The 27250-nt window shown below is 35.0% G+C and overlaps 2 protein-coding genes across 2 annotated transcripts in view; one reads left to right on the top strand and one right to left on the bottom strand.

The window, feature by feature from the left end:
* Positions 1–2331: 2331 nt before the first annotated feature.
* Positions 2332–14180, bottom strand: LOC100373437 (uncharacterized). Its single transcript, XM_085507647.1, has 12 exons — positions 14029–14180; positions 11989–12070; positions 11255–11365; positions 8939–9017; positions 8319–8433; positions 6991–7175; positions 6572–6727; positions 6373–6450; positions 5730–5813; positions 4573–4731; positions 3337–3504; positions 2332–2687 (listed from the first exon to the last, which is right to left on the bottom strand). The coding sequence occupies exons 1-12, from the start codon at positions 14075–14077 to the stop codon at positions 2484–2486; spliced, it is 1470 nt and encodes a 489-aa protein (XP_085363773.1). The 5' UTR covers positions 14078–14180; the 3' UTR covers positions 2332–2483.
* A 193-nt stretch (positions 14181–14373) lies between these two features.
* Positions 14374–27250, top strand: part of LOC100373284 (vacuolar protein sorting-associated protein 11 homolog) — a 49876-nt gene continuing 36999 nt past the window's right edge. The window contains exons 1-8 of the mRNA XM_078013085.2: positions 14374–14415; positions 15746–15817; positions 17403–17576; positions 21132–21182; positions 23413–23582; positions 24659–24800; positions 25647–25736; positions 26089–26225. Coding sequence (XP_077869211.1) covers positions 14401–14415; positions 15746–15817; positions 17403–17576; positions 21132–21182; positions 23413–23582; positions 24659–24800; positions 25647–25736; positions 26089–26225 — 851 coding nt within the window. The 5' untranslated portion in view covers positions 14374–14400. The remainder of the gene's footprint in view (positions 14416–15745; positions 15818–17402; positions 17577–21131; positions 21183–23412; positions 23583–24658; positions 24801–25646; positions 25737–26088; positions 26226–27250) is intronic.

The following is a 27250-nucleotide window of genomic DNA, read 5'->3' as shown; positions in this document are numbered from 1 at the left end:
TATGACACAAATCATAAATGACAATACATGTTCAGACAAACATTAACCAATGTTACGATACGTAGACAAACATAATAAACATTGACTAATGTGACATATATGAACAATTATGACACAAATCATAAATGACAATACATGGACAGACAAACATTTACCAATGTTACGATACGTAGACAAACATGATAAACATTGACTAATGTGACATATATGAACAATTATGACACAAATCATAAATGACAATACATGGACAGACAAACATTTACCAATGTTACGATACGTAGACAAACATGATAAACATTGACTAATGTGACATATATGAATAATTATGACACAAATTATAAGTGACAATACATGGACAGACAAACATTAACCAATGTTACGATACGTAGACAAATATGACAAACATTGACTAATGTGACATATATGAACAATTATGACACAAATCATAAATGACAATACATGGACAGGCAAACATTTACCAATGTTACGATACGTAGACAAATATGACAAACATTGACTAATGTGACATATATGAACAATTATGACACAAATCATAAATGACAATACATGGACAGACACACATTAATCAATGTTACGATATGTAGACAAACATGATAAACATTGACTAATGTGACATATATGAACAATTATGACACAAATTATAAATGACAATACATGGACAGACAAACATTAACCAATGTTACGATATGTAGACAAATATGACAAACATTGACTAATGTGACATATATGAACAATTATGACACAAATCATAAATGACAATACATGGACAGACACACATTAATCAATGTTACGATATGTAGACAAACATGATAAACATTGACTAATGTGACATATATGAACAATTATGACACAAATCATAAATGACAATACATGGACAGACAAACATTAACCAATGTTACGATACATGAACAAACATGATAAACATTTACTAATGTGACATATAAGAACAATTATGACACAAATCATAAATGACAATACATGGACTGAAAAAATTTACTAATGTTACGATACATGGACAAACATGATAAACATTTACTAATGTGACATATAAGAACAATTATGACACAAATCATAAATGACAATACATGGACAGACAAACATTAACCAATGTTACGATACATGGACAAACATGATAAACATTGACTAATGTGACATATATGAACAATTATGACACAAATCGTAAATGACAATACATGGACCGACAAACATTTACCAATGTTACGATACATGAACAAACATGATAAACATTGACTAATGTGACATATAAGACTAATTATAACACAAATATGACAATACATGCACCGTCAAACATTGACTAATATGACATAAGAATAGTTAAACACATATATGACAAACATTGACTAATATGACATATAAGATTAACACAAATATGACAATATATGAACAAACATTGACTAATGTGATACAAATAAGAACAATTACGACACAAATCATAAATGACAATACATGGACAGACAAACATTTACCAATGTTACGATACATGAACAAACATGATAAACATTGACTAATGTGACATATATGAACAATTACGACACAAATCATAAATGACAATACATGGACCGACAAACATTTACCAATGTTATGATACATGGACAAATATGACAAACATTGACTAATGTGACACATAGAACAATTATAACACAAATATGACAATACATGGACAAACATGACAAACATTGACTAATGTGACATACAAGACTAATTATAACACAGATAAAAAATGACAAAACATGGACAAACATGATTTACACTTGCTAATGTGACATAAAAGAACAATTATGACATAAATCAAATATAATGAACAAACATAATATATATATATATGAACAAAATAAAACACCACATAACTTATATAAAAAAAACCTGTTAAAACTTAACTTACATAGACAGACAAGACACATTGCATAGACTGTACAATACAACAACAAAAAGTGTAACAAAAATGAAGAACAGAAACTATTGTTGTGTCATAAAAAGCAGATATAAGGAATAGGTAAACATTAGTTGCATAGAAAGAATGTAAATATACACTTATATGAAAGAAATACATTGATTAAACAGACACACTTGATACAAAAACAAAACACTTAGGTTAATTATAATTTAATGTGGTAAAACAAAGACTGCCACAAAACAAAAACAAATAACAGACATAAACAAAACATAGACAACTAAACACAACATTAACATACATTGCAAACATAACAAAACAAAACAAAACAAAACAAAAAGTGGAACATAGATGAACATATTGAAAATCATTTAGATGCTTAAACAAAAATAAAGACATTATTATGAGCAAAAGAGTTTTACTTTATTGGGATTTTGAAAAAAAAAGGGAGTAGCAAGTTAGAATCAGTGAGCTTAATGTTAGCAAAGTTTAATTAAATAAAAGTTTTAAAAAATGTTTAAATTTTTGAACATTTTACATTTGAAATTATTTATGCATAATCTGGACTAAAAGACCTTGTTGTCATACTCCGAGACAAATTCTTCATACTTTCAGCCATTTTCTCAAATTCACCCCATTTTTGAGTTTGTAAACTTGTCTCCAACACTGACTTCCTCTCCATGTTATCTAAACGGCCAGTAAGGTCACCAAAATGAGCCCTTAATTTCATATTATCATCTTCTTTCTCTCGCAACTGAAAACGAAAAAAAAAAAAATTCATGATGAAAGAATGTTCAAGTACAATGTTCAAAATATAATTTTACAAGACATGACGTGACAATATTAGTGACATGCCTACACATACATGATTAGCTTGGAAGCGCATGGGATTAGTTTCTCCAATGTACCTGCAACAGAGGCGGCGACACTAAATTTTGCATGGAGGGGCAAGATCTGCTCACCATCCCTTGCACCGAAGTTGCGACCTTCCTTGGGGGGTCCAGGGCATGCTCCCCCTTAAAAATTTTGGAATCTAGACCCTCTGAAATGCTATTTCCTGCATTTTTAGAGGGGTGCCCCCCCACATTTTTTCGAGGGTGGTGATTTCGAGCCAACCACCCACCAACCCACCACAACCGCCGCCATTGTGCAAGTCAAATTGTCATAAAATATGTAAAAATTCACCAATAGAATTACTTTTAAAGTTAGTAAATGGTACCAAAATGTCCTTAAAATTGTAAATATATTGATTTCCTAAAAATTAGCATAATTATTTAGCGATGGCTATAAATTGTTGGTAAACAGTATTCAAATAACAACACTTCAATATGCAAATTAACTAATACAAACCATATGTTAAAAATCCTGTGTTTTTCACCGTAAATGACTTTTAAGATACATACCTGACTTTGTAACTCAGCAACGTGATCAACCAATAGCATTTTGTCTCTTCTAAGTTGTGCATTCTCAGCATCTGTTGTTGCGTGCATGCCTTCCAGTTCAGATAGTTTACTACGTATTGTGTTAGAGCTTAACGACTGACTTGAAGATATTTGCTCTTGTTTTGAAAGCTGTAGAGAAAAAATATTGAATCCTGTAAAACAATTTATTTTCACTATTTTGATGTTTTGAGAATATTCACTGGGTTTTAAGTTCATGAATGAAACAATGAGTTCTAATGTTATTCTACATGTTCAAGTGGACTTAATTTAGTGGTTCATGTTTACAACTGAAAATAGCGAAATCAAAACCCAGTGAATAATTGATGCTTTTACAGTACCAGTATATTTGACATGATCAATGCATACACATATAAGGGAAGAGAAATTAAGTACTGTAAAATACTGTAGAATACTTTATTTTCGCTTGGAATTTATTTTCGCTATTTTCGCTTTAGGGATGATTCCGTGAAAATAAAATCCAGCGAATATACTTTTTTTCCTATATTTCACATTAAACTCATGGAAAATCAGTGAAAATAAATTCCATACAAAACGCCCAAAAAGCCTTTTTCAGCAAAAATTAATTCCAGCGAATATAAAGCATTCCACAGTACTTTATTTTAAGCTGGAATTAATTTCCACTGAAAAAACATTTTGGGTGTTTTGTATGGAATTAATTTTCACAGATTTTTTACAAGTTCTACAAGTTGAATGTAAAATATACTGAATCATTAGCAGAACCATCAGCTAAAATAGCAAAAATTAATTCCAAGCAAAAATAAAGTATTTTACAGTATTAAAAATCTCCTGTTCAAAACGGAATAGTATGACTACTGTAAACTGAAATTTTCACTGCTGGAAATTTTCACAATTTGAGAATTATATGCATTTGTAAAGACAAAATTTTGTAGGACCCATGATGACTCATGAATTTCACAATAATTTATCACTCAAAGATGTTTAAAGTATATCAAGATCCAATGTGGCAGCTCTGACAAAAGTGTATATTGTGGGTCCCATGCAACATATTAATGGTCTTAATGGCTACTTTTCTGTGGGATAGGCCTTGCTTTTAAATTCTGTCCATTAATGCTGAATCACTTATGTGACACAATGCATTGTAGTCGAATATAAATGAAATTCATCACAGAACAGAACAGAAACCCAGGATGCAACTCTGTATGAAATAGACCATACCTGTTCCATATAGTACTTTATTCTCTCCCGTTCTTGTCTCAACTGCTCTTGAACTTGGTTTAACTCAAACTGTAACTGTCTTTCTTTGTCCTTAGTATTTACCAAGTCACTGATATCAGCTGCTCTCTTGGTATCTCTGTCTTCTCGCAACGATCGCTCCTGCAACAGAAAAATAACATATAAAGATAGAGAAAGTATAAAGATAGAGTTTCTTGTAAAAAAATTTATTTCAATTTCTCCTAATGTGAAGACTTGCTTCTTATCAGACAATGCCCTCTATATTTGTTTAACAAAGAATATTTTTACTGTAAAATACTTTATTTTAGCTGGAATTAATTTTCGCTGATAAGGCCATATGGGTGTTTTGTATGGAATTTATTTTCACTGATTTTTGATGAGTTGTATGAGAAATATAAGAAAAAAGTTATATTCACTAGATTTTATTTTCACTGAATCATTCCTTCAGCGAAAATAGCGAAAATTAATTCCAAGCGAAAATAAAATATTTTACAGTATAATGACATAACAAATTTCTGTAAAAATCAGACATTACTGCAAATTTTTGAACTTCAGAAACATATATGTTATATGCCAGTAATCATTCATGTCTACTATCATCAAACTATCACGCAGATTGCGCTAATCCCATATTCTGATTTCTGGACCCCCAATATTAGTATATTATATTTATTGACACAACACTGACTTAGGAAAGTACAACAGTAAGGTCACTAAAACTACAGAACAGAGAAAAAAAAAGAGTGCAACAAAATCAAAAAAAAATAACTAGGAATTATAAGGAAAAAAAATGACATATAAATATAAAATAGTGATAATAAAGTTAAAATGAATCAAAATACACACTTAGAATAGAGATCACATTATGAGATGAAATTCGTCTTCAATTTTGAGCGTATTACACAAGTCACAAGTTCTCCAGTCAGCTTGCCTGACTATTTATAGTTTGTTCTCGTATTAATTAGAGAGGGGATGCAACTACTTGTAAGCACAAAATGGCGTTCTTATTTGTACATAGAATAAATATTGCAAGAAAATGCTAACGCAATCCATACTATCATGTCAAAATCAAATGATTATATGTATATTATTCCGACAATTACATGCACCTCATCAGAAATTTGAATATTTGTACATACCCTGTCCAGTTGTTTTTGTAATTCTAAGACCTGAGCACCAAGCAATGCATTCTCTTTAACCAAGCCACCACAGTCATCAGACATCTGAAAACAAATTCAAAATTTATCATCAAGTATCGGTCCAATTATTTCTTTATCACAGTGCAAGCACATAATAAACTGGACATGCATCTTTTGTTTATTTGCCATGTATGGAAAAATCCATAAAAAACAAAAATATTTTTTTTCCCCACATGTATATTTTCAGACGAGTAGTTTTAATTGTTACTACCGATACCTTCTTGTAATTTGTCCATTTTATCTACAAGCTGGTTTATCATTAATAGTTCTGAGTAAAATGTAGTCAGACCTATAAGATGTTTCCTGACCACTTATTCATTTGGTTGAATATTTCATTAAAGGGCAGAGGTCATCGATATAGGACTCATGGACACGTACACAACACATGTAAAATACATTGTTTGTTTACATAAATGTTGAAGACGTGCTAAGCGTCGACCACTGCCCTTTAAATTCCAGCCTTGGCAGCACAATAATAATAATAATACCAGTACTGCTTATAAAGGTTAATCTAATATAAATAATATATATTATCTGAAAGTGGAAATGACAAACGTAAATAAAACAATTAACTAAATATTACCTTGTTTCTAAGATAACGATCCTGATCTGCAGCTAGTTCTGTGTCTTTCAATTTCTGACGAAGCATTCGGATTTCTTCCTGCAAAATATCAAAACTTATACATAAATTATACATCCATATTTTTACATTTGACTTCAACAACAGAACTACTTTATGGGCGGAAGGTGACAAACAATGATGGAGAATGAAACCGACTTACTCTCATGTCTTTTGTGGCTTGGTCCTGCAGAACTGCAGTACTACTGTAATATTTATCTTCCATCTCTCGTAGTTGAGTTTGTACTTTCAACATTTCAGTTCTTTTCTCCTCCAGTGACATCTGGGTTGCCCTCAGCTGGTCATTCTTTTGTTCCAACTACAAAATAATGCTTGTTATGATTATGCTGAAATACCAGTATTGGACATTACTATAGAACGATAGCTGTATTATCGGTTATTATACATACAGATATATTTGCATTTATTGATTTAGTCAGTTTCTATTTAGTTGTAAGCACACTTATGGTTGCCGTTAAGTTCCATAGTGTGAGGGGGGGGGCAATCCAAGAAGTCAACAGCATGATTTTGGCTGTTCTATTTATAGAGTACACTCCCTACTGATATACCGGTAATTTCTACCTGTGTTCGTAATATCTGTAACTGGTTTTCTGCACTGGATAATGATATACTGCCTTTGTCAAGTTCTTCCCTAGCAGCCAAAATCTGGTGTTCTTTAGACGACAAGTCACGCCTTGCTGCGTCTTGCTGCTTTTTTAACATCACAATTTCCTCCACAAGTACTCTCTTCTCTCTCGTATAGGTTTCTTAAAAATGAAGAAAATAAGATTCATGTATTTTTTTTTATTACAGCAATGAACAATAGAGCCTAATAGACCATTTTCCGTTCACTGCGAGAATCACGCGTTATGCGTGAAATCGAACGTAAAAACAGGACAAACAAAGGTCATAGCGTCGTAGTGACGTCAAACATCGCATGGGATTCGACAAACGCGAAAGTATTTTGGGGACATTTCCATGCTTAATAATGTGCTGTCCACATTTGATGATAGGCAATTTCGATTAAGTAAGGGTATTCAGAAGCAATATTCCTCTGTCGAAAATCGGCCGGTCGGTGTGAGCTACGAAATAAGGAAATTCCAGTTCAAAATCAAATCGTTCGATTTTTGCGGCAGACGCTCAACGCGCGTCTTTCATGCATCTCGTGAGATCACGCAATTGTACGGAAAATCACCTATTGGAGACATGGAAGCCCTGCTCTTAACTTTAAGTTCACCACCGTTCCTTCTTTTCATCACAAATTCACAAAATAGTCCTGTTTATATGTATGTTTATACTTTTTGTGTAAAAACAGCACCCCCAGGGGTCCGACTTAAAGAATGATCTGGTACGCATGTCTGTGAAAGAAAATGCATTAAAATGGTGTTTTTTTAATGAAAAGTATATTAACGTGCGTTACGCGTTTAGGCTTACCATTTCAGTCAAAATAGACAAAAAGGGTGTCTTTTCCGGTACTGCCAACGTGATAAGGGTGGTTATTTTTTTAATGAGATTATCGTTTTTGTTATTGCTTTAAGGAATTCAATGATCGCAAAAACGAGGAAAACGTCTGGCCCCCTGGTTAACGACCCTCGATTACGAGCGATCACGGCATATGACCAACCCGTGCTTACACAGAAGGGTTAGAAAGCTCAAATATCGCGAGATGAGGCACAAGTTCAAGGTGCGTGATCTTTTAGCTTTCTAACAGTGAAAATAGTACGAAATTTTGACCTTTTCGTTTAGGGTCATTTTGAAAACCCCTTTCACAGACATGGGTTCAAGGTATTTCCGCAAGTCGGACCCCCGGGAACAGCACACAGGATATGAGTTTTGATATCGTCCCCATTTGATACATATTGAAAAGACACAGTCACAATCGTCACCTCTTATGTCTTCGTTATCATTACCTTCCAGTGTCCTAAATCTAGAATCAATTCGGTCTTTCTCTGTTGCAACCATGTCCAGATTGGAGTCCTTTCTTCTCATATCCAAATTCAAACCATCTATCTGATTCTGTAGTTCCTAAATATTTACAAAATCAAAAACTTTTAATAATTCCAACTGCATAATGAATAAAATACAGATTAAGACTATTAGAAAAAATAAATTCAAATCAATGTCTGGTGAACGGTGATCAATGTAAATAGTTAAATAACCAAACATGATCATTACAATTAAATTCTTTGAAAGTTTCTGTGTGCTACAAAATTTAGAATTTTTTAAAATTTTTGACAATTTGTCTGACAAGAAAAAAATTATATATAATCTCAAGATATTTTCTAGCTCTTAGGTCAACGTCAGCAGACACAAATGATTACAGCAAGAGTTTTGTATCAATCCAAACCATAATTACAAGTGTATACTGATGTCGACTTTAAATTTTGTGGGATTATATATTTGACACATGCATATGTCCACATCCATAGTGAAACAACATTGTGGTAATACGCAAGTTATGCATGTGATGTACATCTACACTGTGTCTGCATAGATGAATCAATCCTTATAACATATGTGCTGAACTTACCCTTATTTTTCTCAACATTTTTTCAGCTTCTTCTGTCATTCTTGGCTGCATCTCGGTAGCTTTCCTGGCTTGTTCGCGTGTGCAATGTGATGAAGGAAATAAACAATTGCATTGATCATGACAGGACTTTTTTGTGAATCCCATAGAGAGAAATACTGTCTGACAAATGCCACAATTATTATAAATACATTTGTCACTAAATGCTTGGTTTACTTATTTGTAAAGATGGAATAATATTATTGTTTTTATGATAACACACTGGTGACTTTTTAAGCACCATAGCATTTTTCTGTTTTTACGTATTTTTTCTATATTTGTTTGATAAGTTTGGACCAAATGGAGATAATTTCCTACTTGCTACGAGTCTTGATCAAAATTTTGAGAAAAATTGGTATAAAATTTGTAAATGATGCCAAAAGTTGACCTTGACACTCAAACAGTTAATTTGCCATGCCATGAACCATATAGATCCTGCATGTATGTAAAATGTATTGTTTCATTTAATATTCCAATTCTCCTTTTATATTTTAATTTATTATGCTTTCGTATTGTCTTCATTTGTATTTTGTCTTGCCATTTTGAATGTATCTGAAACTTTTTTGTATTTTTAAAAATCTAGATCCTAAACAAGGTAGGATTTCAATAAAGTTATTATTATTATTACATATGCTGTATTAAAAAAAACAATACATACTACAATAAAGATAAAAAAATTGTAAATTGTAGTGAGAAGCTAATAAAGCTTAGGGACAACATCAAAAGTTCAATGTAGGATAAAAAACTTAATTCCTTTAGTTTCCCCCACCCCCACCCCCTGAAACTTAATTGATAACTATTGATTATGGCATCAGACTACATTCACCATTAAATACAAATTGATAATCAGACAGTAGTATTGCATAGCAGTTGGTTGTCGGGTGGGTGTAGTAAAAAGACTTTACAAATGCACCAATAACAAAGAAAAACAAGCTTTATATCGGATTTGTACCTTTTACACTCGGACCAAACCATTTTCTATTTTTTTTTTTCATTTTCATTTTTCATTAGAAAAAAAAAAAAAACTACAAAATTTTTATACTCCAAGATTTTTTTGACTTCATTAAAAAATAAAATCATTTTTGTAGGATGGAAATTTTTTGAGGTCAAATCCCACACCCACCCGCCCCCAAACTAAAGCAAATAAGTTTTTTTATCTGACATCGATCTTTTGACATCGTCACTTACTGTTATGAACTGCTAAATGGCTTTCTAATAAATGTTTTCTAACTATTCATTGCTATTCCCTTGAAGGCAATAAGCAGTCTGACCGAATGTATGACAATAGCTAAGCCTGCACTTCAAATTTGACTGATTGAAGGCTATGCTGCATGAATGCTCATGAATATGGTAGCTTCTTAGCCCGAAGCTATAAAAGCTGTAAAATTAAAACATTAATTAAAATGAATTGAATTAATTGTAATAGCAATGTATCACTCAATTATATTATCACCACAGTTGCTATCAACCATATCAACACATTACCATGGTGACAATCATCGCGATGTCAAAGTACAAGATATATGGAATACAATTTTTCACAACTGCACTAGGTAATGTTTTAGAATTCGATGTACATGTACCATATTTGTTCTATTAGAAACACATCTCCAATAGATGTACATGTACCATATTTGTTCTATTAGAAACACATCTCCAATAGATGTACATGTACCATATTTGTTCTATTAGAAACACATCTCCAATAGATGTACATGTACCATATTTGTTCTATTAGAAACACATCTCCAATAGATGTACATCTATCCTATCAACCCACTACCCAATCCTTATTTCATGGGGGTCACTTCAGTCATGACATACTTGTCATTCCCTCAGTCTGGGCCAGGGATTTCATCCTGCCCCCCATTCAGTTTCTCAGTAGCCACTCTCCAGGCTACCCCTCACTTGCTCGGCCACCTTCACGGTCATGCACGACCTTTGGTGGCACAGTGACCTTCATCCCCTGGGCAGCATAGTGACCTTCAGCTACAAGGTCACTTCGTGGCCTTGACGTTGATCTCACTTATGCCCTTGGCCCTGGTAAGTTAGACTGAAGGGACCCCTTGCCCAATTTATAGTTTTATTAGAAATATGATTTTTTGTTTTTTGTAGAGTTAACTGTTTTTTTATTATTGCATAATTAGTAAGTTTTTTGGTTTGTATGTGTTGATTTTGTATGTGCTTTTTTATTAAATGTAATTCAATTTATATCTTCTGTGTGCGGTGTGTCTTTACAAAGCTACTAATGCTAATATTTGAAATCAAATGAAAGGATATAAAAAATTAGCTTCCAACTCCAGGAAGTAAATCTGTTGCTGAAGATTCTTTATATACTCTGCTTCAATATTGCTTAGATTTGTTATACTTCTACTGACTGTAGCTGATTTTCTGTATAAAACAAGAGAAAAATAAATAAAGATAATTTTAAAGTTAATGGGGACCCGATTGCTAAAACCAAAGAATACTGAAGAATTTAGATCCAATGTTGGACTTTTAAGTTGAGACAGAAAATTCTAGACTGATCAATCAATAAATTAAAGTATTAAAAACAAAACAATTTCTGATGTTTTGGCCTTAGGAAAATAAAGCAACACTTCAGTCAGCATGTCAGCGCCCTCTATGGCGACTTAATAATTAAAGGGCATTCCATTGAAGTCAGAAACTAAAACAATCACAGAAGGCATCAAGTTTTGAGCAACAAAAGATCAAAAACATTGCAAAAGCATCCATTGAGGTGTTCATTACTTCCCAAAGTATCATACCACTAGGTAACTTTTATCATACTAGGTATGGTAATTCCACAGTAACAACCATTGATAAATCTAAAGAGATTGTTCCACGGTTACGACCCATGATCAATAAAATCATTTCAACATCCTGTATTAAAAGCAAATGGGATTATTTCAATGTACAACATTTTTTCTGCCTTAGTTACATCACCATGGCAACTAGTTTACAACAGCACTTGAAAAACACAAAATAAATAATTGTTATCGTGTTCTGATACTTACGATACATCAGGGCTGAACGATGGGGCGAGATTACTTTTTTTAAGACTACCATAACTACCTGATCTTCTTAGTGAGTTTGTACCTGGTATGACAAATATGTTGAAAAATGAATAAATAATGAGATATGTCATGACTGTCATGAACAAATGAATAATCTATTTATTTCACCTAAATACATGTAGATGAAAAAAATTAATGTCATGAATCTTCAAATTTCCACACGTGCGAACTTTTCGAAATTACATTTTCAAAATATTTGAGCAAGCCCCCATAAACCTTTGTGGTGTTATGTCCCATTTTGGTAAAACAAAGAAAAATTCATTAAAATGGGATTAAACAACCAGCTGCATAAAACGAGTAACAATGTACAGACATACAAAAATAAAGCCAGTGAAAAAAAGGTGCCTATTAAAAAAAAATTAAAATTAAAATGAATACAAATAAAAAATAAGTTTTTGCCATTTTTATTAAAAAAACATAAAAACATGACATTGATGGTTTAACAAAACATAATAATGTGAGAATTATAACTGCAGCATATACAATTTCATTTTAGTTTATCATTATAGTTATTTTTTATCAATAAATTATGGATGTTTATTTTAGTCTCATATATTGACATGTTGGCAATGTTCATCTTCAGAATTAGTTTTATATTTTGATAGTATTCCAGGGACTATATTCCATGAAAGTCACTGAACATCAATAAAACTGCGGCTAAAAATGTTTTCTACACAAAATAAATTATAAAACAGTTTACAGAATAAGTTGTTGGTTCTGGTATTGTTGCATTGATTGGCTATGTTTATATTACAATTTTATTCAATACTTTTTTTGGTCCAATGTGAAATTACCACAAGTGGTCTATTCTGAGGCTTATTTATTGCTAATAATTATTCAGATTATGCTGTAACATTACGCAACCTGGGATTGAAACACTTCCAAAAGTAGAAAGTAGATGTGCACTTGCACAAGGAGTAAGCATCAGAGTCACTCAAGCGTACAGCGCTAATCAGTGTCTAAATTATATCCATTGAGATGATTTTACATATATCTTGAATGTAGAGCAAGAATCTACACAACTAAACTTTGCAGCACCGAAATATGGGTGCAAATTTGCATCACCGCTCAATATCAATAATCTCAGTAGTCTGGTTCCAGGGCACATTTCAGATAAAACACACTCAGACATATCAGCCATTGTGAAGGCAAAACTTTAAAGGGGCACCTTCCAGTTAAGCCTAATCTCACAACAAATTTACTTTCTGGATTAAAATAACAATGGTTAACAAAAGACAGATTAACATTGTAAACAACATAAACAATCGTGTCCCATGATTCTTTGGTGCAATCCATAGGATTGAGCGGTTCCCCTTTAAGTTTCCCAATTGACATTAAGCGTGGAAAACTGTTTAATATTTATTAATCATAGAGGTAACATCCAAGATATAATCAATGTTCAAGATTAGATTGTAACTCACTGTCTCAAAGATTCTAATATATTTTTTTTCCCACTTGCAAAATTCTTGAAAATGAAGTGATTTACTGTATTCAGTTGCCATACTGAAAGCTTTGTGACGTAAGGTGAAATCTACCTTAGTGTTATAGTGTTGTTCATGCCGTTGTTATGTGTAAAATAACTCTATTTGTCAAAGAATTGGGACAACAGTCAATCTGAAACAAGGGGCCTTTATCAAATAAAGTTTTCACACTACATTTGTACCGATTTGTAGTACGTTTTGTTTATTTATCTGTATAAAAACTTGATTCACCTTCGGACTTTTTAAACTGGGCCGTAATATGGTAATTAGTTCAGAAGTTGCCAGGTAGCTGGGTCTTATAGCGTCCTTATCTACACGGACAACGTAAATCCTTTTGCAAATGCAGTATAACAATAGACCCGAGGACAATAGGGTGGGTTTGACCCTCTCTTTCACAAACATTCTCCAGGTAGTAAATCGATTTCCAACACAGGTCAGTGAAATCGGCAGCATAAAGCAAAGAAATGTTGTTTGGGAAAGTGTCAAATAGTGGTCTTACCTGATGTTGATTTCTTACTGTCCCTAAATCTCGCCATGCTTGACGCCATTTTGCAAGTATTTGGCAGAAGTGCGAAGACAGACCAAGAAATCAATCAAATACGAGCGAGCTGGAAGGGACGCTGTGACCAGTGGCAACATAAAACAGTGAATTGTGGGTAATAATAAAGGAATGACACGAACTTTCACATTTGAACTCTCACCTTGAGACTAAAAACGCATTATCATTGCCGTATTTATTTTAAATATTAAAAGCAGTAGATTTGTCATTCATTAAGTTGTGGGTATGAAAGGAAATTAACTTAAAACAAAATTTAAAAAATCATATTATTTCCGGTCACCTGATCTGCTGGAATCGAGTGTAATTTCCAAAATGGCGTTTCTCCAGGTAAGATCACGTTATTTGTGTCATTTTTATGAAAGCAGCGTTTTAGGGAAAGATATTTTGTGTTTCGAGACACATTTCGAAATGAGATAATAAAAGCAAAAGCCTATTAAATCAAAATTAACTGCTCAACAAGTCTGACTGTCAACGCCTCCAATCTCCATTCTCACTAGATCACTTTCTATAGCTGACATGTCCTTTGATGTTGTTTAATTTAAGTTTTATATTTGATTGAATTCAAGTGAGTAAGTCATACAATAGCTGTGCTTGTATGCGTCTAACATGTTCTTAGCATGCAGACTGATTTTTCCTATTTTCTGTGATTCTCCTTCCCTCAGCTCCCATATACGTAGTGTGACACGTTACTGTTGTTTATTCATTAAATTTGCTGTCAGAGAGCATTTATACTGTTTTATAGAGGTCATAAGATTAATATGTGGAATATTTGATGGTCAAAAAAGTGTGTGCACAGTGCGGAAAAAAACAAGGTTTCACCAGCATTTAGACTTGTTTTGAATTAATGAGACCTACAGTACTTAAGAATAAAAGTGAATCTTTGTGTATCCACTTGTGTTAGAACACTATTCTAAAGCCTCAACAAACAAAACACGTGTACAAATAAGAAGCCAAAAGAATCACAAGTATTTGGAAGTGCTGAAAAATATTGAAAATTTATTATACGTTTCTCACAATTTGTGAAAAATTCAGACCATCCAATCTTACATACATGTAATAGTCCCAAGTCCTCATTAAAGCTCTATAAATTCTCTCAGAATGCAACTTTAACAACAAATTCATTAAAACATCACAGGCATCATGATGAGATTTACAGCCAAAACGAAGTCAGCTTGGACTTTCAGTTTCAAGACAAAATAAATATAGCAAGTGATACATTTTAAAAATAAAAACAGACTCTGCATCGCAACATTTTCTATTTATTTCCAATGTGCTTGATCAGTGCATTTGATTGTGTTTATATTTTGTTTTTTAATTCTCAAATTGTATCACTTGCTGGGTTTGTTTTGTCACGTCTCAAATGAAAGTCTAAGCTGACTTTGTCATGGCAACTGGCCATGGCAACATGTGAACGTGTTTTTTTATGATGACATCGCTTGACCCATCTGGGTTATATCATAGAAACGAGATGACTTGTTTCGGCAACTGACATTGCCTTATGCATTGTTTGCTGTTTTGCCTCGTACAACACACTTGTAAATAGCCCTTACAACATGTGTAAAATACAATGTTTGTTTTACACATTACAATGACTGCAAATTAAAATAAATATGATATTTATATATATATATTGCAAAATTATTTTCTGTATTTTTAGTGGAGACGCTTTAACTTCTTTGACAAGGAATTGGTGAAAGATGAATTAGGTCAACCATTTGACAAATTGAAGGTGAGTGTGTATTTTGTTTTCTATCTCACCAATAGGTTTGTCCAAACCCACAGTATTAATGTATGTAACCTTGACTTCTGTTTTTTCATTCAATTTCAAACATAACATCGATTGTATCTTGCAGTGAACAGAAAATAGTCTATTCTAACAATACGTTTTCTATATGGGTGTCTTAATATATCTTGTACTTTGTGTAAGCTTTGCTTACCGTTAAAGTCCTAATATAAACCGCATACGTAATAGTAACCGCACCCCCAATTCCGGCTTCGGGGTTTAAGAGTTCTTAACAAAAATTGAAAACTTGAAAAGTACCTACATGTATTACTAACCGCACCCCCAATTCAACAAGACCGTGACTGACTTCATTGTTTCAATCAGCTGTTCCAAAACGGCATTGTTCCTAATCCTATTCATTTGTTTCGACAACATGCCTGAAAATATTCACACCTATTTATTGTTCAGCGGTGATAAGATGTCAGACCACAGGCGGTCAGACAGGCAATGAAACTGCTTTTGTTCTGGCGGCGACCTCTGTCAATACTCTTTCTGAATACGTCTGTGTTTCGTAAGTTTTAGACAATGAGCTTTTATCACCGTAAAAGTGTTAAACTGAGCATTGAAGAATAATTTATCTTTCGAAAACAAATAATTTCTTGATTTAAAAAAAAAATCATGCCGTTTTCCCATGGAAATCAAAGGCAAAAGATCGCGCTACATTATCGGTAAATCTCTTCCGTGTTGCGTTCACCATGAGGTCGCTGAACTGTTATTAACATATTCAAATGAGCTATGTAATTTAGACACTTGGGCACCATCCAGCATTTTGATTGGTTAATTAGCGACTTGACCTATCCGGTCAATAATACGTCACGTGAGCATTCAAAAACATGCTGGATATCGTATCGGCTGTTTACATGTGACTGAAATCATTCGCTTACGGGGAAACTAAGTTGAATTTTACTTGCATTTTATAAAAATTCAACGAATTTATTTTTCGTGCGTTATTGTAATCACTACTAAATAATAATCACCAATATCAACACTTCGAAAACAAGTAAGTTATTCACTTGTGACCCGCAGCATGGCCGGATCGAGCTACCGTTATGTGATCATTTGCTACTAAGCAGTGCATTCGTGTTTTTATTTGAAACTTCTGTTAGAATATACTTTTCGTTACCAAGAAAATTAAAAAAATAAATGCATATTACATTAAAAATACTGAGTATTTTTTGTATCATGTGGAATTTTTTTTTGATTGACTGTAATTTTTCAACATTTCGTAACGCCTATTTTAGAACCAAAATAAGGCCTTTCACTCTTCCCGGACGCCTATTCAAGAGATTGTACGGTGTATTGTTTGTTTTGTGCATGTGTTGTGGACAAAAAATGACCACGCCCATTTAGTGATTGCAATATGTACGTAATAGAAACCGCACCCCGAACTTGAGCTTTTGATCCCAATTTTTAAATTGATACATTGTAATATAAACCGCGGTTTATAATAGGACTTTAACGGTAATCCTAATCCAATCCTAATTTTGTGGGCTACATTTCTTAACATAATCCAACTTTTATTTATCACCAGGATATAAATATTGAAGTATGCGTGAGTGGGCGTGGTCAAATTACCATCGGAGATATCGATGGTACCATCTATTTCTTATCAAGAAACTTAGAACTGTTGGCATTCAAGGCTTATGAACTTAGAGTAACGCAACTTTACCAGCTGAAACAACATAATATATTAGTGTCTATTGGGGTAGGTAATATTTTGTGTTTCAAAAACACTGTTTTTGTATAGGTGACAGTGTTAAATTTGTATTATCTGTCAAACTTATTTGAAGTCTACCATATTTAGTAAAAAGAGCCATGAACTGGATTTACGAGTTATGTATGACTGATTTTATTTTTCATCCATAATACAATCCCAACATGCAACAGTTTTCGGGCACGCTCAACACAAGCAGCCTAGGAAGCGTATAAAATGTTCGCTTGGACGCAGTGACAATGGATGTTATGAATTCTCATATAATGTGTATAAAGTTAGAACACAAATGAGAAAACATTGATTTTTTATTAATTGAGTTGTTTGCTTTAAAGCCGTAAGTTTTGGGTGTGATTTGATGTACAAAAATGTACTTGGTGACACCCTCAGATTCAGAAAACTTGATCACAGCTAAATCAACATAAATGCTCAGCAATATTCACTACATTCAATTACCCACCATAGACTCCGGTCAGTCAAAATGACTATTTTGAACTGTAGGCATTAATTAATCTGCGATTCAGCCAATGACGGAGAGAGAATTCTAGGTCAGGGGAAGCCCCATGACCACAACATCTTTTTCCATGTCACGTAAAGCGTGACAAAGGTCAAGAGGTCAGCGCCATCTTGCCTTATGTTCACTCTCTGTTTTCTCCGCACCAAGTGTGCATCAGAGCAAAACAGTGCGATTCAGTCAGCAGTTTTTCGACTGAGTTTTCTGAGGTACTCCTTCTGTGACTGTTGGTAACAGTAAGACGTGGTGTCTGGTAGGATAAAATTTTTCTTATTAGGAGCCCGTGTCCTTTTCGTATTGCTGTGTGTGTGTGTGTGTGTGTGTGTGGGGGGGGGGGTAGCGCTGGAGTCGAGGTTTTTTCTTTTTTCTTCGTCAGGCCTCCAATACGGAGGGGGGGGGGGAGCAGGGCAGGGTGTTGGTTTTGTCTTTCCCCTGCATCCTGCCAGCCAGGGATAGTCAGTCAGAGCCAATACCAGGGACCTTTCCCAGAGCACTGCCTTTTTTACGGGTCACTCCCTCTTCGATGACCTGCAGACGCTCCCAGAGGGGACCGACCCAGCTGTCAGAGGTTTGATCGTACTTGCCCTTGCTCACTTTCTTAAAGTGAAGGAGGGTCCAGTGATGTCTGATTCTGTGGGTACAACCTCAGGCGGCCACTCGAAGTCCGTTCTCTGAAACGACTGCATGAACCATGCCGTGGGGGTGCTGCGGGAAGTCATCAGTCCTAGTGACCTGATGTTCATACCCTCACCCTCAATCCTGAAGCAGTCGCTCTCAATAGTGTTGTCGCTTCTGGGATCCCAGACGACGGGATCCAAGGCAACAACAAATGCAGGGCTCCCCAGGTCCAGCAGATTGCTGAACGTGACGGAGGACGCACAGAAGGTGTTGATAAGCGGGCATTGGTCCCCTGCGGAAGAGTATAGTCCTAAGATCCCAGGGTGAGGTAACCTTATGACTTTCACTGGACCAAGCGCTATCCGATCAGTGTGGTGTTTGATACCAGAATCAGCAGAGTCTGTAGCCAAACCTCATGCCCCACTGGATCCCTTGGTTCCTTCTCCAGACCCAGTACCACAAACTTTTGTTCGGCGGGACGGGTAAAGGGTGATGGCCGCATTCCGTGGAGTTTATCTGCGAGAAACGACCCATTAACTTTTGTGGCCAGCACACTGGAACGTATAATAGCAGGGTTCTCCACGAGGGGTTTTTACAGGGCGCCGCGCCCTGTTATCTGAAATTGGCGCCCTGTTTAAATTGTCAGCGCCCTGTTATATTTCCTGTGCGCCCTGCATGGTCCCATACAAAGAATTGTTTACAAAACAGGCCAACACTCATTGTCTTCCGAAGATGATTCATCGTGCTCATGGTAACTGGTTCATTGTTTTAAGGTGCAACTGTGAAAATTCCGGTCTGTTATCGTAGCAGGTCACCGTGAGGTGATAACACCACCAAACAAAAAGTTACAAGTTTTTTCAACACGATTAAAAATGAACATGTGGCCCAGAAAAGTGCATTACCGTACCCATATTTTTACTGCCAGGGTGACGTCAAATATAGAAAATCGTTATCGGTAAAACCATTCGTTAAACATAAGGTCTATGGTTAAAACCAAGTTCACGCCGTGACTAGGTAGCGGCAACATCGTCACCGCCGAGTGGAACAAAGGCAGCAACCGGGCAGCTATGCACTCGCATGATCGGTAAACGACCAGCGCAGCCGACGTACCATCACAGACATTGCTGATCACCAAGAAGTCCACACGAATGCTTGCTTGAACATGTAAATGTTTACATTTAAATGTCACTATTTAAAGTTGAATTTTCTTTAAATCACGATTTAAAAACCCCGGTAAAGCGGCCATGCTTTCAACTCGCATCATAAGTGGAAGAAATAAATTTACTTGTGTTCTTTTGGAACAAATATTCTGATTGGTTGTTTTTCGCGTCAATGCGTGGCTTTGGCCAATCAAAAGCATCGTTACATAGTATCCGGGTGCACACAGTAAAATGAACTGTTTCCGGGTCATAGCTGTTGTCAACGAAGCAGACATCAACAAACTTTCGATTCGAATGAAAATTATTCTTTTAAATATGTATTTTGTTTTTTTATACCTAATTCTATTATTTTTGATAGTAACTGTTAACTGCAGATCGAAAATCTTCTATTGTGTATATTTTATGTTGTTTGATCACCTTGGTTTTTGATGCCATTCATGCAAGTTTTTTAATGAACCAATTACGAACGTTTGTGCGACATATATTTTATTTTGCTTCGTCCAAATAAATATAAATCATCAATATACATTTTTGCTAATAATTAAATAAAGCATGTATGTATCTATTTGGGAAAATAAATTAACAAACTTGTTACGTCTTTTTCTGGACGCGATCATTACTTGTAAACAACTGATGTCGTCGCTTGAGGAATCGTGCAGCTAAAATCAGCTGATTGTACGTGCTGACGTTTACTTAATAATAGCTCTTCAAAATTCCTATTCATTTTGTAATAATAAATATATATTATGCATATGTAATAATATGTAGATTAATAGATTTTTTGGTTTCTATTTTTCAACATCCTTGCCAATGATGCACGTTACAAATGTGCCACGCCCACTTCACATTGGCGCGCCCTGTTTAATTTTCAAACCGTGGAGAACCCTGAATAGTGCATCTCTAGGACTCTGAACAGTCAGAGGCGGAACGCACCAGCCTCCTATGTGTGATATCCTGCATTGTCATCTGGCTCTCTTGGCAGGGGCTACCTATGTGCAGCAGGATGCTGTTTTGGCAGCTTGTGTTTTTGCCGGCGAGCTGAGTTACAGGGTGCGTAATCGTCTGCAGTTACGCAGATTAAACCTTCTCCACCTTCTTTGATGGGGAGATGGAGGGTTCTTTTTTATACTGTGATTCAAATTGTGTGCAAAATGTGTGTTACCAACTGCAGAGTAATATCATCTACCAAACTGTTTTTCTCCATATTATGTTAAGCACCGTACTGTTAACACTGGTGTTTTATTTTCTGTCCCACAGGAAGATGAACAGGGAATCAATCCACTCATCAAAGTATGGAACTTAGAAAAGGTATTTATTTTTTACAGTACCTTGGTCAAGAATCTTTCAATGATAACCTAACGTCAAACAAAGTTAAGAAAATATTTAATTGGATGAATCATGGCAACTTTATTTTTTGTGGGATATTTTTTTTTTTAAATCTAGGGCTGACGTCAAATTACCACAACTGCATTGTGATCACACAAAAAAAAAATGTTTAATGAAAAAGTTTTATTTGGCTTTATGAAAACTGAGCAATACAGAAGTCAATACAATCACTGTACTAACTTTGTGCACTTTTTGAGAAATTTTGGGGACTCTTGATAACCACATACTGTAAAACATGTATTTTTCGCGATGATGTCTTTTTAGTGAATTTAGCGAGAGAACTAATTCGCTAATTTAAGATGTCGCTAATGACTTCATTATAAATTCAAAATAGCGACCAAACAACGTCCTTTTCCCCACACACGCACTTTGTAAACATCCCAGAAAACGTAATAATCTCCAGATTATTTTCACTTCCTTATTACACTTGACAGTTTTTCTTTGTTTTTATGGAGATGATACTGTAAAATGACTAATTTACCATTTCAGGCATATTCAGTGGGTTTTAAATTTACGGTTTCGTCATTTAGATAATATGTTCTATGCTAAATTTTACATATTCACTGTGTTTTAATTTAGCGCATTTTCCAGTCAGCGAAATAAGCAAAATTAAAACCCAGTGAATAATTATCCCCTTTACAGTAACTGCGTGTGACAGAAAAGTAGTGAAAATAGGAAATCAACAACGACAACAGTGATTTGCTAAATCAACATTTCGCTATTACGTCATTTTACCTCAATTCACTAAAATAGTGTGTCGCTTTTTGAACATGTTTTACAGAAGTATCCTTGCATGTTATAGTAGTAGTTTATCGTAGGATTACAGGAATCTTCTCTAATGAAGCCTTTAAAATAGGATATTGGTCTTCCAGTAAATAAATAATAATTTGACAGAACCCCACACCCTCCCCGTGGCTTTCGTTGCGTATGGAAGTTATTTTCACGAGTGATGCGGTGTATCCTGCGGCCGTACTTTCACGAGCGAAGCGAGTGAAAGTACAGCAGAATACACCTCATCTTGAGTGAAAATAACTTCCATACGCAACGAAAGCCACGGGGAGGGTGTGGGGTTCTGTTATTATTACATATGTTCCATACTTGATAATTTCGTATTAAAGAAAGAACGTGCAAACCGGGATGGAATTTAGGTCGGGGAATCCCATTGCCCATTAATATGTTCCAATATAAGTGTTACGCCCTAGCAGCGCGTGTCAGTGTAGAACGCGCCCGGAGAACGCGTGTCACTGTTTGTTTGAAATTAAAATAATCAGACGTCTAATCTGAGTCACTGTTCGAATAAATAACTCGTTGACGTTTAGTTGGAACCACGGCAGAACCAGAACTTGAACTGGACGACTATGATACACAGTTTATGTTGAAGTTAAAAGTTCCGCCACAGAATTGTGCATTGGCAAACATGCCGTGCAACTGCGGTACTCTACAGACGGGATGACTTTCGTCGACAGCGGTTGTCGCTTAGCTGCACCACAGTCCTTCGTTGAGGGACTGTGGCTGCACGCTACACTTTCGTGTGTGATGTTGCCTGCTGGTCGTGGATTGACTGAGTCTTGATTACCGGTTAAAATGTTGCTCTTTTGGCGTTGGTAATTTTTATTTGGAACTGAGTAACGCCGCAACGTTGCCAGCAGAAACCTGGTATCTCGATGCTGATGGTTGCGGCTCCATAGTAATCGCTGATTTTACTGCTGGTGGATCTTCTGAGAGCCCTTCAAGGTTTATAAAACTCAGTTTCCAGGTGGTCAACACACATTAAGTTCTCCCAATCATAGTATTCCATGTGATGTACACCTATACCATGTTCATTTGCATATCGACCGTGAAAATACCGAAAACATTATTGCATGGGTGATATGCAAATTAGTTTGGGCCAAAATAAGTGACTGCCTAAAAGTACCATTACTGTTGTTCAAATTTCATGTCACTCGGCAAGTATATTCATGTACCCTAAGGGGAAAATATCGTACTTCTAAATATTGTTTATTCCGAAAAACTGTACTCCTGAAGGGACTACTTTGTTTGCTCTCGGACCTCATTTGCATATGGGTTGTGGAAATACCGATTTTGATTTCAGGGACGAATCAAAATAAACTGCAGTACATATGTAATAATTACCGGTATTTCTTTTTCATAGATGGATAAAATGGGCAATCCAACATGCTCCAGAATAAGCCGTGCTATACCTAGTAATAATAAACCTACACCCGTATCAACGTTGTGTGTGAGTGAGACGCTGAACATGATGGCTATTGGTTTCACAGATGGTACTGTTACTCTTATAAAAGGAGACGTCCTTCGAGATAGGTATGTAATTATGTCAGCTATCATTATTTGTCTAATTTTATGTATTTTACATAATTTTTGACCAAATGCACACAATTTTCGATTAGTAACAAGTCTTGATCCACATTTTGGGAAAAATATTGAGTTTTTTATTTTGTAAATTGTGACAAAAGTTGGTTTGGTGTTCAAAGTAAAAGTATTGAATCACTGTTCTTCCAAAGACGAGTCTCACTATCTACAAGCAATATGTCTGTGTCCCAAATGCTCACCTGAACATAATTTTTTCAATTCAGGGCTCTTCATTGGTAAACTGACAATTTAATCTAATAGATAGTCATGAAATTTATTAAGGATGTCATAACATAGTCCCTCTATACCGGTAGATGGACTGTGGAGATATTAATTATTATTATACATCTGTCATCGTAAATTGCAGCGTGCTGTAATTTTGCGGTATTTTACAGGGTATTTCCATCCTGCCATATTAGAAAATGAAAATTCCAAATATGGAATGATTACGTGCATAAGCGTCATCTAATAATAAAAACAAACAAGGCTGTCACCAGAGTTCGACCGGACTCCACACAATGAAGTTAGCTGATTCTGTTCTAAACTTGTTGGATTTTGGCATTCCCATGATGTATCATTGGAAGGAAAATAAGATGTATAGTAATAAGGTTATTACGAGCATACTGCAAAGTATGCACTCGGACAGTATGACATCGACCTCCGCTTCCCGTTGGTCGATACTCTCGCTGTACTTCGTGCATACTTTTTGGTATCCTCGTAATAATCTCATAATATTTCCAGAATATCTATAAACACACTGTAGCACAACACAACACAATATAGTATCTTCCATGAAAATACAAAAGTTGACAAAACTCAGCACAAATGGTGGTCACCCAAAAAATGAATGCTATGATCTAAAAAAAACAGATGATATCTGGTATTAAGATATTTTGATCCAGTGTATCCTTCAACTCTATTTTCACGACCCCCCCCCTCCCCTCCTTTCCCAAGTATTTGGTTTTTATAGTAGAGAAAAAACATTGTACAACTCTTTTTGTCACTGATTGTTTTTCTCTCTATTTCAGGCATACAAAGTTACGGACTATTCACCAAGACAAATCTCGCATTACAGGATTAGCTTTCAAACATTCACACAAGTATTCCATTCTATTTATTGCATCTGAAACCAATGTTTTATCCGTCAATATTACTGCCAAGGACAGAAAGGTATGTGGAAAGCACCCATTTCTATGTGTACAGAAGCCCTTGATTCTCAGGTTTCTTTGGCTTATTGTTTTCACCACCAGTTTCCTCTTTTCATCACAAACTCACAAACTAGTCCTGTTTATAGTCTACACTTTCCTACACAGATTGAAACAAAAATAGCCACATTTTTTGAGTAAAAAATGAAAATTTACTCTTATTTTGTCTGTTGGCTCCAAAATGAGGGTTTATTTTCAGAAATATTGAAAAATATAAAAAAAAGTGCAGAAAAATTGGGCAAGAAAATATGTTGGTGAGAAAGCTGGAATATAATTATGCATTTTTTGTATTGTTTGCAAAACTTAGTTGAAGGCTCTTCCAATTTGGGTAACATGGCCAAAACCCATCTCTGAAAGTCACGGCATTCACTGATTAAAAACTGATGCATTGCGGCATTTATTGACTGAATTATTTATTTCCTTCACTACGATAAATCTACTCATTGTAGTGCAAATTCTGCTTCAGGTACTAAACACAAATAAGTGGCAATACAGGTAACAACTCAAAACTCTGGTGGACATCAGATTAATTTTGACGAAAATTACTTTACATTGAATATTTATTTTGTAATATAGTCCATCTTTGTTTGTCAAACAAAGAAAACATTGTATGATTCTGTGGCTTGATGGCACCCCAAAATATTAAAAAATCACAATCGAAGCTACAGAACTGTACAAATGATGTTTATGGCAAGGCAGATATATTGCAAACACCCCTGGTGTTGCAGTTATTACAGAAATATGTCAAACACAATTTTTTCACTTAAACCCGAAGAAAAAGAAAAATTTCCCATCATTATTTCTGTTTCAGGAGCATCTCGATAGTTGCGGTAGTTCTCTTCATTGTAGTGTACTTAGTGATAGCACACAAGACTATCAATTTGTGATGGGTCGCAGTGATGTAAGTATTAACTTCTAGCAATTTAATTCAATTGGGTGATGCTTGAATGGTAGTATGGGGGGGGGGGTCTTTGTTGACCATTATAGAAACTGGTCGTCTAAGTTATTTTCAAGCTTTCAGATGATATATAGTCTGTTATAGTAAAATACTTAGTAACGGATTTTGAATATCTGGATTCCAGATCTATTTTTAACTTTTTCTCCTGTCACTACCCTAACTTGCTCGAGTCAAACTCTCTTTTAAACATCTAGTCATTTTATGGTTCATGATAATAATAGTCAGTAGTTGTTGAAATAATATAATTCACAACTCTTGTTTATATTTCATCTCTTTTGAAATTGTTTATTTTCAGGCAGTTTATTTTTACCAGTCTGATGGACGAGGTCCTTGTCTTGCGTTTGAAGGTGACAAATTACTATTAAAATGGTACAGAGGTTATCTAGTAGTTGTCAGCAAGGAAAATAAAACAATACCAAGGCCTGCAGCAGGGTGAGTCAGATTATAAATACCGTAAAAACCCTCAAATAAGAGCCACTTTGTAACACTTTCATTTCTGGGTGGTGCTTATTTGAGGTAACATGTTGACAACTTTGTAGCCAGTGGCTCTTAAACCAGGGTCATCAATTTTTTTCATTGTGAAATAGGGAAGGGGATAGGCAAACACACACACAACCAAAACAGACAAGTAATTATTAATGATGTATCATTGCAATTAATTTATTCTGTAAAAATACTGTTATGGGAATAACAAAAGTCAAATAAATACGACGATTCGACGTTTCATCGACAATGTGTAGCAATGCCTGAAGTCACGTTTCACTGACAATGTGTAGCGATGCCTGAAGTCTGATTTGGTAGCACTCTCAGTGTCTGACCCAACACTCGAATCACTTGTACTTCCGTTGTACAATTGTTTACCAAGTTTGGTACGGCAAACTTTTTTCTTGAAAACTGGGAATAACTTGCGTGGCTGTGGCGGGCGTGGTGGTTGATTTGGTGACGATATAAAATAGTTTCGGATAGAATTGATCTGACACGCAGCGACAGGAGAAGACATACTTGCAAAGCAAGCATGGAACGAATGAAAAAAATGATGCCCAATCACTTGTATTTATGGCAAAAACAATAAATAAAAACACGTTTTTCTATAGATTTTTACAGCTTGGGTACTTGGGCATTGTTTTAATTGCGCTAAAAGTCTGACAGTACAGCTTTGGTTTATATTTCCTGTTTCATAATCAAGCCAGCTTATAATGATATGTTAATGATATTCATGTACTTCACAGTCCACGCAAACAGGGTCAAACTATAGCCCCACCCCTATATAACCAAATATGAGACGATACCGAGAAAGTAACAATTACATGTATTAAAAATAATTTCCTGTGACCAATCGGAGAGACGAAATCATTCACGAAAGCCCAGGCCTGTTACAAGGCATTTTCTGATTGGTACAAGTTCAGATTATTTTCAATTCTCACAAATAGCTAATTTAAATATTTGGGTCAGGCGGG

This window comes from Saccoglossus kowalevskii, chromosome 14 (genome assembly GCF_978046115.1).
Source record: "Saccoglossus kowalevskii chromosome 14, keSacKowa6.1, whole genome shotgun sequence".
Classification (NCBI taxonomy): Eukaryota; Metazoa; Hemichordata; class Enteropneusta; family Harrimaniidae; genus Saccoglossus; species Saccoglossus kowalevskii.
Note: the sequence above shows the minus strand (reverse complement) of the source record. Positions and strands in the feature narration are given on the sequence as shown.